This window comes from Apteryx mantelli, chromosome 21 (genome assembly GCF_036417845.1).
Source record: "Apteryx mantelli isolate bAptMan1 chromosome 21, bAptMan1.hap1, whole genome shotgun sequence".
In the NCBI taxonomy this organism is placed as follows: Eukaryota; Metazoa; Chordata; class Aves; order Apterygiformes; family Apterygidae; genus Apteryx; species Apteryx mantelli.
In genome coordinates this window covers 11,996,286-12,013,677 of record NC_089998.1, presented here as the reverse complement: position 1 = coordinate 12,013,677, position 17,392 = coordinate 11,996,286, and the positions used below count along the sequence as shown (strand labels likewise).

The 17,392-nt window shown below is 57.0% G+C and overlaps 2 protein-coding genes across 3 annotated transcripts; one reads left to right on the top strand and one right to left on the bottom strand.

Annotated features, from left to right (window-relative positions):
- The first annotated feature begins 121 nt into the window (after positions 1-121).
- HDHD3 (haloacid dehalogenase like hydrolase domain containing 3) lies at positions 122-2,161 on the top strand. The gene is made up of 2 exons (XM_067308954.1): positions 122-139; positions 1,220-2,161. Exon 2 carries the CDS (start codon positions 1,251-1,253, stop codon positions 1,965-1,967), a length of 717 nt encoding a protein of 238 aa, XP_067165055.1. The 5' UTR covers positions 122-139; positions 1,220-1,250; the 3' UTR covers positions 1,968-2,161.
- A 1,728-nt stretch (positions 2,162-3,889) lies between these two features.
- Positions 3,890-17,061, bottom strand: BSPRY (B-box and SPRY domain containing). Of its 2 annotated transcripts, none has more exons than XM_067308960.1 (6): positions 16,948-17,061; positions 15,215-15,313; positions 14,211-14,441; positions 11,416-11,441; positions 9,982-10,106; positions 3,890-4,454 (listed from the first exon to the last, which is right to left on the bottom strand). In XM_067308960.1, the coding sequence occupies exons 1-6, from the start codon at positions 17,020-17,022 to the stop codon at positions 3,928-3,930; spliced, it is 1,083 nt and encodes a 360-aa protein (XP_067165061.1). In that variant the 5' UTR covers positions 17,023-17,061; the 3' UTR covers positions 3,890-3,927. The 2 variants fall into 2 exon arrangements, with proteins under 2 accessions (XP_067165061.1, XP_067165062.1); XM_067308961.1 differs by lacking the exon at positions 16,948-17,061 and adding an exon at positions 16,626-16,705.
- Between the last annotated feature and the right edge of the window lie 331 nt (positions 17,062-17,392).

Sequence of the window (17,392 nt, the reverse complement as noted above, 5' to 3'; positions counted from 1 at the left end):
GGGGCAGTAAAGGCTCGTGGCGCCCGCGCCGCTCGCTCCGTCTCTGCGCCGCCGCGGCGGGAGGGGGCGGGGGGGGAGGGGCGGGCCGGGGCCGCGTTTCCGCCCGCGCCGGAAGCGGCGGCGGCGGGAGCGGCCACAGGTGGGTGCGGGCCGGGCCGCGGGGCTCCCGGGCTGCGGGGAGGGGGGCGGCCCCGGGGCGCCCACGCACCTCACCCCCAGCCTCCCTATCCCCCCCCCCCCGTGACCCGGCTGCACCCCGGACGCCCAGGCCCCGTATGCCCGGCTACACCCCATACACACAGCCTTCATACACCCTGAGTACAGCCCCACGTGTCCTGCCTACACCCCATACACCTACCCCCCCATACACCCTGAGTACAGCCCCACGTGTCCTGCCTACACCGCATACACCTAACCCCCCATACACCCTGAGTACAGCCCCACGTGTCCTGCCTACACCGCATACACCTAACCCCCCATACACCCTGAGTACAGCCCCACATGTCCTGCCTACACCCCATACACCTACCCCCCACACACACATACACTCTGGGTACAGCCCCACATGTCCTGCCTACACCCCATACACCTCCCCCCACACACACACACCCCCTAGGTACAGCCCCACGTGTCCTGCCTACACCCCATACACCTACCCCCCCCATACACCCTGAGTACAGCCCCACGTGTCCTGCCTACACCCCATACACCTACCACCCCTGTACACCCTGAGTACAGCCCCACATGTCCTGCCTACACCGCATACACCTAACCCCCCATACACCCTGAGTACAGCCCCACGTGTCCTGGCTACACCCCACACCCCCAGCCCTGGGTCATACCCCCAACCCAGGGGGTTGCAGCACCTCCGCTATCTTTGCGCTGTCGTAGCTGCCCTGGCCCGAGCGACTTTGCACCCTGGGACACGGAGCACGACCAGGGTTAGCGCTGGGCCTTCCTCCCCCGTGGGGTCTTGATGCCAGCCCCATAACAGGGGCCTGAGCCCCCCTGTGAGGCCAGTGATGGCAGGGGTGTGATGTCCACCAGGACCTGGTTCACCCCCACACCTCTGATACCCACCGGTCCCCCCGTGGATGTGAGCCACACTCAGTGTAGACACGTCTTCAGCAGCGCACCTTGCTGCACACAGCGCTGCGGTAGTCTGTAGGTGAAGCGTGTAACTGCACTCGCCTGGCTCTTACCTCTGCATTTGCTTTAGGTTTTCCTTAGTCCTAAGCTTCACTGAAGCAATGCTTAGACTACGCTTATTAACATGGGATGTGAAAGATACGCTGCTCCGGCTTCGGCAGCCGGTGGGAGAAAATTACTCTGCTGAGGCCCGGACTCACGGAGTCCAGGTGCAGCCGGAGGCTCTCAATAAAGCTTTCCATGAGGCTTACAAAGCCCAGCAGAAGCACTTCCCCAACTACGGCCTGGGCCAGGGGCTGAGCTCCAAGCAGTGGTGGGTAGCTGTTGTCAAACAAACCTTCAGGCTCTCAGGGGTGCGTGAAGACAGAGTCCTGACGCGGATGGCAGAAAACCTCTACCAGGACTTTTGCAGCGCACACACCTGGGACGTGCTGCCAGGAGCCAGCGAGACTTTAAGTCGGTGCTGCGAGCAGGGCTTTCGGCTGGGGGTGATCTCCAACTTCGATAAGCGGCTCGAAAAGATTCTGTCCCAGTGCAACCTGCGGCACCATTTTGAATTTGTCTTGACCTCCGAGGACGCGGGTGTTGCCAAACCGGACAAGAGGATCTTCGAGAAGGCCCTGCGCCTCTGTGGGGTTCTGCCCGAGCAGGCGGCTCACGTGGGAGATGACTACATGAGGGATTACAGGGCAGCCAGAGAGGCGGGCATGCACAGCTTTCTGCTCGCGGCTGCTGGGCAGCGAGGGGAGCTGGAGGTGCCGAAGGAGCACGTCCTGCCTTCGCTCAGCCACCTCCTTGCTCTTGTTGAAAAGGGTTAGCTGCGGTAGCTGTATTTCAAAGCAGGACCAGTGCTGCTGCTGAGCAGGTAACGTCCCTAGCGCTTGACTTCTTGCTGCCGTTTGAGCGAGAAACAAGTGCGTCCTTCTGAGCACAGGGAGAAACGCTCCCCATAGCCTGCCCCACTGAACAGAAGGGGCATTAATATAATTAATAAAGCATATTTGACATGCTCTGCTTTCATGCCGTTTTCTTCCAGAGCTCTCAAAACACTGTATGGTAGAGGGTTAGTGGCGTTGTCTTCCCCCAATGGAGCTGGGGATGGGGTGCAGAGCAGAAAGTGTTTCACCTGGGGACATCCAGAGAGACCCCAGAAAGCTAATTCTAGCAAGGAGGGATGGAGGCAGACATTAAGATCAACCCCGTTAATCTCTGTTCCCCACCCTGAGGAGGGGGCTCACACACAGCCCTGCGCTAGCACGTCTGCATGGCCGAGGTTATTCGCTTTGGAGGGGTAGGTCTGCCAGCAGAGCGCAGCCAGGAATCCTGCACGCTGCCCTACGGATTTCAGTATCCTCCCAGTTTGCCTTCATTGCCAGCATCCCCCTCTTCCTGAGTAGCAGCAGCTGGGAGGGAATTACGCCTCCCTTTCACCAATTTCTCCATCCCTCATGCCAGAGCCTGGACCCATAGGAGCTGGTGTGTCTCCAGGGGAGCTCAGTGCTGTGAAGTTGGCAGCTGATCCTCACGCCTTCCCCTACCTCTGCCCTAGCTGGGCTACAGTGATGAGGTTGCATCTGCATTCAGCAAAACCTTGCCTTGAGCTGTGGAGATGCAGGAGGAAACATCACACTGGGAAGGGGAGCAGCTCCGGTCTCCCCAGGATCCCGAGGGCAGTTCAGCTGCAAAGCACAGCCCACCGCTTCTTTATCTAAAACCTCAGCCAGCACCCCACCAAGCTGCTGCCCCAGAAAACAAAATGACAGCACTTTTGCCAGGTGCTGTGAAAAATCAATTCCAACACCTTGCAATACCCAAGATAAAAGAACCTGATGGAGCCCCTTGCTGTTTTCTAAAGCCCACCATCACATTTGCAACTCGACTAGAAGGTTTGTAATTGCTGCAGTTCACAGCACATGTCGTCCACTCCTCCCCACCACCAACAGATGGAAATAAGCCCTTGTTCCACAAAGGAACTAAATGATTCACTCAAAACAGACTGGCAAGAGCCAGGACAAACTGTTCCCAAGTCCCAGCACTGCTGCTCTCACAGTTTGTCTTAGCCTTGATCCTGCTTCTAGCTCAATGCTGAGCAAACTGCACGTGCTAGGTCTGAGGTCCACCTCAAGCTGACCTGGGCTCCCGGGGGAATTGCTGCTGCTCCTGAGTAGACAGCTATTCTCCATTTCTGGACTAATCAGCCCCAAGCAGATCTCTCCTCTGGCTCTCCAAGTCAAGGCTAGCAACACTAAAGTCAACGTGGCCGTATTTTGCAGGGACAGATCCAGAATGGGGAATGCTCAAAAAAAGCATTTGGCTAAAGCAGTGCAGTTGGCAGCACGGTTACACCGAGAGCACAACCTGTCAGCTCCTGGCACGGAAGAGTCATGCCCCATAAATGCGTAGCAAACAAAGCTTCACGTGCCTTCACGCACGAGTTGCTTCCTGCAGGGTTCAGGAAGCACAGCATTATGTTCCCAGGTACATCAGGACCTGTTTCTGCTTCCCCTTGAAACTTGAGGTCCTGGCTACAGGCGAATAGTTGGATGCTGCAGGGCAAATACAGGGTAACTAGGTAGCCTAGAGGAAGAGAGGAGAGCTGCCATAAAACAGGCAAGGAACAGGCACTCAGCTTGAAGGCCTTTTCTGAATGCCACCGTATGCAAGCTGGTAGCCCTCTCTGGGTTCCTTGCATTAAATAAGGAGACTGTATATTGTATATACAAATATATATTAACAAGGAGATCTGCTCCTCCACCCCCAGCCAGTGCAATGCTTCACTTAGTGGACAAGCGAGATGCTCTGGTGGGCCACAGCAAAGACAGGATAGAGGGGCGCAGTGAAGGTCTCCCGGTGGGAGAAGAGGATGGCGCAGGAATCGGGGTCGTAAAAGAGCACCTCCCCTCCAGCAAAGTCAATCAGCACGCCGAGCTCTGCTGGAGACTTGATCAGCTCCACAGTTTGCTGGTGACCAGCGTGCAAGAACCTGAACTCTCCGTCATAGCGCGAGAAGACCCAGGAGGCGGGATTGTAACCCAGGCGGGCTTCGTTGCCGGAGCCCTTACGCTGCAGCGAGCTGTACGAAACCCCCAGCTTGTAGGCACGGCTCTTTTCCACGCTGATCCTCCAGGCGCAGACTCCTGTGTGGAAAGCCGTGGTAGCCAAAGCATTGGGCCAGTGGTCGAACCTCTCGGGACAGTCCAAGTACACCTTTGCTTTCTTGGGGCTGAACGTCAGGGTCCTCTTGTCTTCCGACAGGGTCAGGTGGGGGCTGACAGTTTTCTCGTCTATGTGAATCTCTTCGGAGCCTGGGGAAGAAGCCACGCAGTGAGCACAGACTCCGCGGCCCCCGCCTGAACCCCCCCAGGGGACCGTGCCAAGAATAAGTCACGGGCATCAGCAGCAGAGTGAGAATTGCCTTCTCATCGTACATCTTGCTTGTGGGCTCGCCCGTTCCCCCAGTGCGACTCGGTGAGAAGGGGGGATGCGGCACTCCACACTACCACCGCTCGTGGCTAGCGGGTGCCCAGAAATAACGGAAGGAGCTAGCCAGGAGCCTGGGAGCGAATCTGCTCAGGATTTAGTAAGCTCACTGACTTGAGCAAACACTACCAAGGCAATGGCTTGGGACACTGGCCCCATCCAGCCAACCTGCCAAAGCCACCTCTTCTTCTGTGATGTGCCTCCCCCTCGTGCTAGGGAATGGTTGCCCTCGACCTCAGGCTTTCCGCAGAGGAGGCAGCTCCCTGGGAAGAGGAGTGCTCTGTTCCAAAGCCTAGGACCCAGCACAACAGGGAGCACAGGGTGACAACAGCAGGAAGAAGGTACACGGCCTTTGGAGTCCAGCAGCACAACACCCAGCTATCGCCCCGACTTCCCTCCAGCGCTTCCCTCGGACTCCACCAGGAAAGCAGGCACAGATAAGCGCAGAGCTTCCCGCTCAGCCAGATTCCCCACCTGCCTAACCCAGAAGGTGCCGCTTGCTTGTAGGACACTGGGGGACTTTCAGACCAGGGCTGAAACAACGTAGAGACTCGTCAAGGTGCAGATTCCCCCAGGCACGTCAGAAACGCCCAACTCCAGAGCGAAAGCGCGTGGGGGCACCGCATACGTGGAGCCCCCTGCTCTCCCCCCAGGACACCCTCTACCCTTGCACCAGAAGTTTTGCAGTCACATCCTGCAGAGTCAGAGCTACTCATCTTATTCTGACCCTGGCCTGAATCGTCACAAAACAGAATTCAGCAGCGTGGCCAAGCAGCGGCTTGGTTTATCCTGGTAGCAGGAAGGAGATCAGTGACTGGAGCAAAGACTCAGCCAAGTTTCCACGTGTGGCGAGGAGAGACCCAAATCTCAGCCCCGTTCCCTGAAGTCCCTCTCAGTCAGGTTGCCACCCCTACCGCAGAGAAGGGTTGAGCTTCTCCTCCCCTGGTTGAGAGCCTGAGCAAAGACAGCGCTGCGCTGTTTGTAGAGAACCAGCAAAGCCGGTAATACCAGAACAAGGAGGGTCGGCAAGGGCTGGGCTGGGGTGATCCCTCTCCTCCTATAAAGCACACTCGAGGCCAAATCATCATCAACCCACCACCCATCAGCCCAGAACATGTGTGGAGCAGCCCTGGGAGGTGACGCCAGGCGTTAAGAGATGAACTCAACCAGGACTCAGTTCAGTTTGGCTGTGACTTAAGGGGCTGCCCAGTTGCGCTCGTACCACACCGCAAAGCGAGCGATCTGCACGCCTGGGGTCAAAGCCAGGCTTGGAGACCACAGGGCAAAAAGGACTCTGGGCGCCAGTCGGGGGGGGGCTGCACCAGCTCTTCAGACCTGTAGGCAGGGCAGGGGTGCTGGCAGCACCCAGCACTGCTCACCTCGCCTTGACTTTCACATTTCTGTTCCCACCGTGAGACACCTCAGCAGGGCTGCAGACCAGGGCGCGAGGGTGTTGAGTAACTGCACAAATATTTCCCTTGCTCTAAGTTGCCTAAGCAAGGAGAAAAGGCTGAGGCTCAGCTGACTCACCTCTGCCTGCTCCTAGGGGAGATGGAGTTTGCATCTGTTGGTGCCTCTCCTCGCCCTGCCTTCCCTCTGCCCTCAGTTTATTCATTTTATGTCTTAAACTGTCACAGAAACAAGGTTGGGGCAGGTGAGTCATTTGCTCTCCCAACGTTACCAGAGGGTGAGGCTGGAGCTCTGCCGGCAGGAAGAGCTCTATTGCATGAAGCCCGTCCCTGCCATATGCCAATCACCTCTGCTTGGCATTCAGCACTTAGCAGGATGAGGCCCGTAATGAATCAGACCATTACGCTGCCCCGTGAACATGGCCATCTCAGAACCTAATCTGCTCCAGCTCCTACACACCGGCAGAGCGTTGCAGGAGCAACGGGAGCCACGCCAGCACCCGCCTGACCAGCCAGCACCACGGGCACAAAATAGCCCACGACATTAAACAGCAGCGCTGCTGGGTGAGGGATTTCCTAGGACTGCAGTTGCCCTGTTGCACCCTGGCAGCAGATGAACCGAGACTGAAGCTTCAGTTTGCGCAAAGTGGAAGTGCCACATACGCATAACGTGGCAAACTTGCACGTGAGGTGAAAGCCGTTGTGGGCAACGGCAAGCAGAAGGGTGCTGAAGGCAGCATCCCCTTCTAGCCGAAGCAGCCGGCCTCATTTGCTTGATGATTTATCATCAATAAATCCTTCGCGGCGTGCCTGCCTGCCGTACTGTGCTCTCCATACGTCTCCGCAGCTCACTCGCACTGCCCATTTGAAGGCTGACTTTCCAAGAAGCCAAACACTGCTACGAATTCATAGAAGATGGAGCAGTGTGAGACTTTCTCCATCTTTCGCTGGGAGAAGGAAGGCACTAAGCCTCGTACTGTGCAACGCACATCCAGTCTAGGTACGACGCTGCATTCTGGTGTCTGCGTGCAGGGATTACCTGCGCGGGGCAATACCAACCTGACTACACCAGTGGAACTTCGTTAGGGAAATGATTCCAAAAGCGCATCCAAGCAAGGAGCAATGCTGGTATAATTAGCAGAATAATTTAGATTAGCAAATTTTCCCATGCAGACAAGTGTTTTGTCATGCTGCTATTCTCATATATTCTGATGAGGAATTCCACCAGGGATTCTTCTCACCTCAAAATCCATTTTATTTGTGCTACTCCCTCAGTATAGTACCTTCCAGTACAGCCTTGCCTCTTTAGAGAAAGGATAGATGCTGTGTAGATAAGTTAATGTCTGTTAAGTACATGTGTATTACTTGAAGCACATTTTACTACTCTTAAAAATCCAACATCCTATTTCCAAACTCTCGTATCTGAAATTAAAATCCTCTTATCTAGATTTGGGCACCGGGGTGAAATCTGGACCCAGCCTGGTGCTTGGGGCCAAGCAGCAGAACATCACCATGCTACGGCTCAACATCTCAGCTACCTGGGACAGCTTTAAGCTGTGTATTTTCGAGTCACAGGATGTCCCGCTTCTAACAACCCCCAACCTGCTAAAAGTAGAGAGGCTACGAGATGGGTCACCTCTGCAGAGAGTTTACTCACTCCAGTTTCTAGTCAGCCTCACCACTTACTTCCTGCCCCCCAGCAGGACTGACGTAGGTAGCTGCGAACCGAGCTCCCTCCCAGAACTGTGCTGGGAGATGTACCTCAGGTCTTGGTTTAAGGAAGAAGCTGCCAACCCCACCCACAAGTGATACAGAAGCTGGCCGCCAAATAAAGAGATCAAAGGAACCGTGTTTATTTTTGAGGTAATGAAACGTAGATTCTTTCGCGTTCTGGTTTCCAAGTTTCCGTGAGCTTTTACGGACCAACTGCTAGAAATTAACTTTTTTCAAGGAAACAAGACTGTCACTTATTCAGCTGACTTCGGGAGGAGGGACCACTAAATAAAACATAACATTACCGTGTCTTAAGGAAAGCTAGGACTACTGCAGTTAATATTAAATTTTTAAGGCTATGCCCTGGGTGGACTACGGACTCGTGAGATTAGCACGGATATGGCAGGCATCCTCAGCATATAATAATGACATGCTAAATGCAACCACAAAAAAAAAAGTCAAAGTGAAATTTCGGTGTAATGATTACACCGACAGACCCACCGCTAGGACTGAAAGCCTTAGAATCATTACATTTGACAAGTATCCTACCGGAAAAAGAAGCCATAAAGAAATAGGTCACAACAAAGAGAATTAAGGGAAAGGTTTCCTGACTGCCTTGATGGCTTTTAAAACATCTGCTGAGAACCCGTTCAATTTTGTCAATGTACAACTTCAGGATTTGCATAATTGCCAGCAATCAAAGACTCGAAACAGAGAAAGGTCTTTGGCACGGGCAAAACTGAGTAATTGCAAAGGGAGAGCAACATCAGTTTGCAGTAGAAGAGGAACATGGTATGATCTGGTATGCAGATTTTCAAGTTAACACTTAAGAACACTAGAGCGATAAAAGTCAGAAGCACACACCTTCAAAAGGGAACTGAAAGCAGGGAAAAACTGGGGAGCACTCATCAACATTTAGAGCAAGATCAGCAAAAAATCAGAGGTTATCGCAAAACCTTTGGGAAGATCACCCCAAATGCTGTTCATGCGGTAGCACCCAGGATAAATCTTTCCAGATTATGAAGGATGCTGCCCCCCCTGAGGAACAAACAAATACATTTGAAATACCCTACTGATGGCCTGGAAATAATACTAAAAGGAAACATTTCACCATCAGCAGTTCAAGCAGATCACTGCCAGAAGGAACCTGTCTCTCACCGTTCAAGAGAGCTGACACCAACTTGGTAAGATGGTATCTCGAGCGCACTGCTGGCCTGACGAACGCCTCTGATGCAACCCCAGCTTTACAGCAAGAGCTGAACTGAATCACAGCTCCCAGGTGTCTCCAACAAACTGCCAGCTCCTGCACAGCCACCACCTCAGCTTACACAAAGCTATTGCATTTATCTATTTCTCATTTCGGCACATTAGAGCTTCTTACAGATACCACACAGGTGAATTTACCCTCTTTTAAAGTTACCAGTAGGCCAATGCTGAAAGGGGCAAAGAGGAATTTCTGTAGCAAAGATTCCTATGGCAGCATCACTCTTACTGGGGTGTCTACATGATCCCGGAAAATAGCGAAAGAAACAAAGAGATCATGCAACGGAGCCAATTTTTATGGCCTTTTCAAACTCCAATTCTCCTCACAGCCACAACCAGCTGCTTTGAGCCACAGTCCACCCCCTTTCTCCTGATCCCCTACAACTGCTGCTGCCTTCCTGGCCTGGGGGGCTCCAAGCAACTAGCAACAGGAGCAGAGCTGGGACAGCAAAGGGGGCTGGAGGCTCCAGACTCTCCCCGTGCCCAGGCAGTGGTGACAGCACACAGGCACACCTGACCCCACTTAGGGAGCACGTGTGGCTCCAGGAGCTGCAGAGGGGGCCGAGGCCAGGCCTGTCTCCAGGCTGGGTCCTGGGCCAGTTTGCACCCAGCAGCAGGAGCAGAGCATGCCCGGGAGCCCGTGCTGCCCACCTGCTTAGCGGCTCCTCTTGCACGGCCTCGCGGCTGGGAGCAGCCTAAGCCAGGGCAGCACAGCTTCCCTTTCGCAAGGGACAGCTACTGCTTCCCCGGGACAGATCCTCACTCGCAAGCAACTGTCTCTGTGGCTCAGTGCCCATGTTTGTACACCAATTCTGAAGCATGGACTGAAGCTGCGTGTTTATTCCCAACATCCCCTTGCTTTTAAGCACTGGGCAGATATAGCATCAGGATGTTTCTTTGGGGACAAAAAGGAATGACTTTGCTGCAGGAATCACCAGAGAGCGCGAGACCTGAGCAAGACACTGACCTGCGATGCAGCAGAGAACAGCAGAGGCCCATAATCGGTGCAGCAATGGACTCTGAACACACTTCTGATTAAAGTTTAACTTCTCAGACTCCTGTGGCTCTAAGATTCCCTCCGCTGCCTCTGTCCTAGCAAAGAAACACAAGGGTTATTTTGAAACACTAATTTATTGACCAGAGCTGAGAGGTGCTTATGAAGATCACTAGGAAGTACTATAGAAATATGAGCTGGAGCTGCTGCAAGAGCACCACTTGTTGCGGAGAAACTATGCAGGGGGGAGGTTTCTAGACAAGCTCTGCCTCCTGACATATTTTCGGTGGGTTTTGATTACAGGCACTTCTGAAAGGACTTCAGTGTTTTAAAATACAATCCCGGTAGCCTGAGCCGACAGCTTCCTTACTCAGCTGACGCGGAATAAATGGGTCTGAGACCAGCAATCAAGACCCAAGAGGAATACAATGAACAGGCTGTGGTGAGAGAATCAGGTTTCCCTGGGAGGCCTTTTGTCGACAAAGCCTTATTGTTAGAGCAAAGGGGGATGCTACCGGAAAGCAAGCCAGCGCTCCAGGAGACTGCACGCAGCACAGCAAGGAGACCAAGGACTTGACAGGTTCCTGCAGCCTGCAGCGCACACAGGGAACTCCCTGTTTGTAAGTAAAGGCTGAGGCTCTGGCACTGGCTGCTGGTGATGTGCTGCGGTTCACTTCTTTTTCTCTACGGGCAGGCTCCAGGCAAAAATACTCCTGGAAGGTCTCTGTATAGCAGAACCCAACAGTGCTGGTTAGCGCGGTTGTAGCAGCCACTGAAACGCCTCTAAAAATCCGGCCGCCAAGCTCCCTTCACAAGCAAGGGCAGCCCAACATTAGTAACGCTCCATAAGAGATGACCTTCAGAAATATCGACATCTGCACCTGGTCCTCCATTCGCAGATACTGTGCGAAGGGTCTGTCTGCTCAGGAAGGAGGCAGCGTGAGCGCAGAGCTCGGACACATTACCCCTCCAGGCAATGCCGCACCAGCAGTTCTCCAGGCATGAAGCATGCTGGTTTTCCAGGTGGACAATCCTACGGTCAATCAGCCAGGGTCAGGTTTGCTCCCAGGGAGCCCCATGGAGCTTTCTAAGGAGCTAGAGATGGTCTCCTGTAAGCGAGTGCCAGAGCATCTGCCAATGCCCCTGCGGACACTATGTGTGCCCTGGTCTCCATGTTTCTAGGTGCCAGGTCTCTGTCCGAGCTGCGGTGCAGCAGGTGAAGCAAAGACAAGAGGACACATTGGTATCTCTTTGGTCTGTCCTCAACAAAAGCAGCACAAGGAAGAAAGAGAAGGGTGTCACCTGCTGCCTGGGCAATGGCACGCTGCTCACAGCAGGAGCTGAGGAGGGTACAGCCAAGCTTGGAGAACAGGTCAGGAAAAGGCCAGGGAATGGCCAGGTACTAACCTCTCGAAGATCTCTTGTTCTGCATGCTGTGGACAAGGAGAGAAAGAGTCATCACAGCTGAAATTCCCACATTTAAAATCCCAAACACAGGCTGAGTGCTTCCAAGGACTACAGCTCTTCAGGGACACAGCAAACCCCCCACCCTCACCTGGACAGCAGAGATGCCCTGCCCCAAAACAGGCTAGTAATGCCTTATATGGGGACCAAGCCTCCACTACAGGGATTCCCTGAGAAACCAAAGTTGGAGCAAAGAGAAGACCCACCGGACACAATAGGGTGGGGGAACCCTCTGCTTTTTTTTCAGGCCTCCTTTCCCCAGCTCTGCTGACTATTCATCCCCACACTCAGAGCCTCTACGAGCCGCTCCAGTGCGTCTCCTACAGCGGCAGAGACTCCTCGCAGCCAGCAGGAGACCCCCATGCCCCACATCCTGCACGTTTTGCAGCAACACGTCAGAAAGGCCTGCTCCGTCCACGTGCCTTTCTGCTGATGGCCTGCACCCCAGGGAGCACTGCTCTCCTTCCTGTCCCAAAGAGAGCAGCTCCTCATCCCAACCTTGGCCTTGCAGAGCAGGGGGAAGTGTCCAATATATATGTTCTGTAGCTGCAGCACTTCTTTACTCCTTCACTGAGAAAATGAGTGGGAATGGCTGAGGGTGATACATCTTCTACGTGTCCAGGGCTACTTTCTGCTGAGCCAGTGGGACTGGGTAGGTGGATGACAGTGGCTCTAGCAGGGCATCAGGACTTCTAGACAGAGCCCGCCAGGGCCAGAGCACAGCTCTGCTGAGCAACGCAAGCACTGTTAGAGCAGAGCCCTGCAAGTACAGCTGGATCAGCTGGTGCAAGGGAAACACGTGGGAGATCTAAGGCAGGTAGAAGGTCTCCGGAACCATAAAGAATCTGATCTGCTTCCAAAGCCTTTGGCAAACACCAGGCTGCCAGCATCTGGGAGCCTCTTACTGCTGCACCTTTCCCCTAGTCAAAGTGTGAAAACCCCAGGGCTGTGAGTTTGTCGTCACATTCTCTTCCGTGTCCCTCCCTCTTCCCCCACCCCGTCAGGCCACACTGCAAGAACATCCTGTGCTTAGAGCAAACAACCCTGAGAGCTTTTGATAAGAGGTAAAGCAGTCCTGCTGCTCTGACATCCTCAGGGCCTCCTTCAGAGCAGATGAACAGGAAAAGTGCTTTTGCGGCACAGAGGAATTACCCAAACATTTAGAGAGACATCGACCTTCCCTGTAACACACCAGCACAGTTATAACAGAGCTATTTAAAAACAAACCAACCAACAAATCCCTCTGTTTTTAACATAATGGCTGCTATGTGCCAGGCCCCCACCAGTTCTCTGACCCCCAGCATTTCAGAGGTGTATGCAGCTGCACTGGGCACCAAGGGCACGTAGCATGTCTCAATCCCTCAACTATCACAAGAGAAAGGCTTCAGAGTATTAAAAAAAAAAACGGGGAAATTCCTGCTTACATGCCAGGCACTCTTCTGCTACTACCCCAACAGCTCATTTTGGTTGCACGGTAGAGCCTGTATTAATTAGCCAAAAACTGTCCAGAAAAAGCATGTATTTTTGCATAGGTTCCAGTCCAGGTGTGGCCCTGCTGCTACACGGGTTGGAGAACCTAAGCCAAGAGTCAAATAAGCTTGGGATCAATTCCATTTGTTTCTGTACCTGCTGACGCTGGTGCATTCGCACTGTTCAAGGGATAGCCCTACTATCAAAGCGGTGGAAAAATAGACACACACCCTGCTCCCAAATACCGAGCTGCACAGTGAACCTACGGACCCCTTCTACCTTCCTGTGACACGATATGTATTAGTTCCTGATAGACACGAATGCCAAGACCAACAATCCAGCGTGGAGAATTTATCATCTCTATTTCCCCTCCATCACATGGCAAAAGAAGAAACAGAGGGTCTCGCTGGTCTCTTTTCCCCGCTGGCGTTTGACGGAACTTGCGTTCCAACCTCTGCTTTCTGCAGTGAGGCCACAACCCAAACAGCTACGGTGCCTGGGCAGGACACACGTTGCGCTCACCATCAAAGGAACAGCCAGCTACGTTCTATCCTCGGGACCGATTCTGCTTTCCAAGCAGGGCTTCTGCCACCCGCTTCAAAAAGTTACATGTGACAAGCAGTGGATAAGAGCGAGGAGAAGGAGAAGGCAGAATAGCTGCTTGCCCACGTCTAAAACAAAAGGAACTGCTCGGGTACACCGAGACAATTTAATAACCAGAAAAGGAATCGAGTAAAGGGAAGCACAGGCTGCTTTGCAGGATAAACATACAGAGGTATTTTAGGTGGCAAAACAGACTTTTAAGAAAAGTTGCAGGTGCCCCAAAGACCACATTTTGATTAAAACTAGACAAAATACTATAAAATTCATGGTACAGTCTCCTGCTCTCAATCCGTAAGCCAAACCTGGTTCTGTCCCAGCTGTCAAGCCTGAAAGACACCTAAGCAGGCAGGACCAAGCCAACATCTCGGAGACCTGAGCCTGGATGGTAGTTCTGACAACCAAACCTCACTTCACGCAAAGGCAAAACCAGGCAGAACGTGTGCTCTAGGAACCACTGAGAAACCATGGGGGCTTGTTGGCGCCAGCTGAAGGGGCTTCCTTGAGCTAGATCTGCAAACGTAGATCCTGTCCAATTCTGACTTCTTTGCTGTCAGTGCAGCAAGCTCCTGAACCCCATATTTGAGCCCCATAGGATCCAGGATAAAAAGTTTAGGTTCGCTTCTAGGCTGACTGACCTGTCCCTCAGTACAACGAGCAGTACTTACCACCAGGTCCTGGTCATCCAGGTTGGTGATCATGTCCACCAGGTAGGTCCGGAGGGCAGACAGCTTCTGCAAAGCCTCAGCCCAGTGCACCCGCTGTGTCAGGATGCTCTGGTGTGCCCGCTCTTCCTCCGTGTGCACCTTCTCCAGCAATCGCTGTTCTTCGTTTTCACACATGTTTCTCACAAACATCAGCCTCTGGATCACCAGTTCCCGTGCTTCATTGGCTGCACTCTGGCAGAGCAAGGAGAGGGAAGAAACATCAAGCTTGCTTCAAACCAAGAGCACCAACAGCTCCTGCCAGCTTTCTGCGGGCTCAGCTTTTAAGATTATCATGTTAATTCAGCCCAAGGCAGACTAATCATCATGATGCAAGCAGGTGAGTGGGATAACCAGTCCCAAACCTGCCTACCGCCGCCTGGCTTAACCAGCCGTCAGGACAGCTCTGCGGCGACTGCTAATCACTGTGGCACCTAAGTGACAACCTGTGGCTCTGCTACGGACCAAAGCCCCTTCCCCTCAACAGAGAGAAGCGCTATTAACAGGAAACAGAGCCGACGACAAGAACCGTCTCTTGTCATCGTTCAGGGTCAGCGAGGAATCCACGAGCCGCTGGGCCTAGTGAAACGTTTAACAGCATTACACTAACACGGAGAAGCTTTTTGTTTGCGTAGCCGCCGAGACAGAGATGGAGAGCGCTCAGCACCACCGCGCAGCGCTGCCGCCACCGCCACAAGTCAAACCCGAGCCGCCGGGCAGCCAGGCACCCACATCGACCTCCTTCCCGTGCCCCGAAAGCCACGGCGCGCTCCTGCCGCGCCTCCCCCGCCTGCCCGGCTCCTGCAGCGGGGCCGAGCTCCGGCCTGCACAAGCAAAGCCGCTGCCGGTTGAGGGGGACGAGGACAAGCTGTGCGAGCGGCCGATCCGCCCCGGCGCCGGCGCGTCAGCGGGGAGAGGCGAGCGTGGTGCCGGGCCGTGCCGCTCTGCGACGAGGGGAAGGGAATTACCAGGACGGCCCGGTTCTTGGCCGGCAGCACCTCGGCCACGTGCCTGGCGATGGCAGCGCTCTGCAGCTGGAGCCGTTCGCACTGGTCCACTATTTTGTTCTGAAAGGCAGAGCAGAGCGCGGGCGGTCAGGTGCCGCCGGGGCCCTCGCGCGGGGCCCTGCACCCCGCCGGCTGCTCCCCACGGCTCTGCCCACTGCCACCTGCCCCGCAGCCTGCCGGGGACACCACACACGGCCCCACGCGCAAGCCCACAGCCCACCACGTGCCCCACACCTGCCACGAACCCCACACACGGCCCCACACACAACTCCACAGCCCACCATGTGCCCCACAGCCCACCCAGGACCCCCCACACAACCCCACAGCCCTCCACGTGCCCCACACATGGCCCCACGCACAAGCCCACAGCCCACCACGTGCCCCACACCTGCCAGAGACCCCACAGCCCACCACGTGCCCCACACATGGCCCCACACACAACCCCACTGCCCACCACGTGCCCCACAGCCTGCTGGGCCCCCCCACACACAGCCCCCCACACAACCCCACAGCCTACCATGAGCCCCACAGCTTGCCAGGGACCCCACACACGCCCCCACAGCCCACCACATGCCCCACACCTGCCGGGGACCCCACACACAGCCCCACACACAACCCCACAGCCCACCATGTGATCCACAGCCCGCCAGGGACCCCCCCCACACCCCCACAGCCCACCACATGCCCCACACCTGCCATGGACCCCACACACAGCCCCACACACAACCCCACAGCCCATCGCATGCCCCACACCTGCCAGAGACCCCACACACGGCCCTCCACACAACCCCACGGCCTGCTGGGGACCCCACAGGGCCCCACACACAACCCCACAGCCCTCCACATGCCCCACAGCCTGCCAGGAACCCCATACACGGCCCCGCAGCCCTCCACGTGCCCCACACATGGCCCCACACACGACCGCACAACATGCCCCACAGCCCACCAGGTGCCCCACACCTGCCGGGGACCCCCCACACGGCCCCCCACACAACCCCGCAGCCCAACACGTGCCCCACAGCCCACCAGGGACCGCACGCACAGCACCACAGCCCTCCACGTGCCCCCCCCACCACGGCCCCACCCCGCTCAGGTGCCCCCCCCCACGGCCACCCACGCAGCCCCGCACCCCCGGGCGCCCCCCCACCGCGCCGGGGCCCCCTCGCTCCCGGCCCCCAGCGCGGGCAAGGGGCGGCGGGCCCGGTTGCCCCGCAGCCCGCCGGGCCCCGCGCAGGGCGGCGGCCGCTCCCGCTCCCGCTCCCGGCCCAGCCGGCGGCGGCGGCGTTGGCGCCCCGGGCCCCGCTCGCCTCCTGGCCGCGGGGACCGGCACTGCAGCGCCGCGGCCGCACCGGGCCGGGCCCCCGCCGCTTACCCGCAGCTCCGCCGCCACGTCCGCCAGCGCCCGCGGCCCCCCGCCCCGCCGGGCCATGCTGCGGGCTCGGCGGCGGCGGCACCGGCACCTGCCGCAGGTGCGGGGGGCGGGAAGGCGGCGGCAAGGCGCGGCCCGCCCGCGGCCGCCCCGCCCGGCCCGGCCCCGCCACCGCCACCGGGCGGGCAGCGTGAGCCGCGGGGGGCGCGGCGCGGCCTCACGGCAGCCTCCGTCCCTGCCTCCCTCCCTCCCTCCCTCCGTCCCCGCGGTGCGGCCGGGCCCCGCGGCCCCCCGCCCCCGCCCTGCCCCTCCGCGCGCTACGCACGAGCTCGGCGGGGCTCGCGGCGGCAGGTGCCACAGCGCGGCCCCCCGCGGGGAAGGGAGGCGCCGGCCCGGCCATGGCGGCCCCGGCTCGGCGGAGGCTCCCGCGGCGGGAGGCGAGAGGCGAGAGCCCCCCGCGCCTCGCCCAGCACCGCGCCGGCACCTCCCGTAGCGCAGCGCGGCGCGGCGGGGAGGGGAGGGGAGGGGAGGGGAGGGGAGGGGAGGGGCGGGCGCGGCGGGGACGCGCTGGCCCTGCCCCGGCCGTCGCCAAGCAGCGGGGCGGCGCGGGGCTCCGCCCGGCCCGGCCCGGCCCGGCCCGGCCCACGGTGAGTGCGCGGCGGCGGCGGCCCGGTGCGGTGCGGTGCGGTGCGCGCCTACGGGCCGGGGCGGGGCTGGGGCAGCGCCGGGCTGCGGGGACCCGGGGCCGCCCCATATCGCACCCACGGGGC

What these genes read in the sequence shown, in the direction of transcription:
- HDHD3 (XM_067308954.1), top strand. Translation starts at nt 1,251, where the DNA reads ATGCTTAGACTACGCTTATTAACATGGGATGTGAAAGATACGCTGCTC.
- BSPRY (XM_067308960.1), bottom strand. Translation starts at nt 17,022, where the DNA reads ATGGCCGGGCCGGCGCCTCCCTTCCCCGCGGGGGGCCGCGCTGTGGCA. An exon ending in TGGATGACCAGGACCTGGTG is followed by an intron (nt 11,442 to 14,210) that starts GTAAGTACTGCT and finishes CCTTGTCCACAG; the next exon opens with CATGCAGAACAAGAGATCTT. An exon ending in TGTTCTCTGCTGCATCGCAG is followed by an intron (nt 4,455 to 9,981) that starts GTCAGTGTCTTG and finishes CTTCTTCCCCAG; the next exon opens with GCTCCGAAGAGATTCACATA.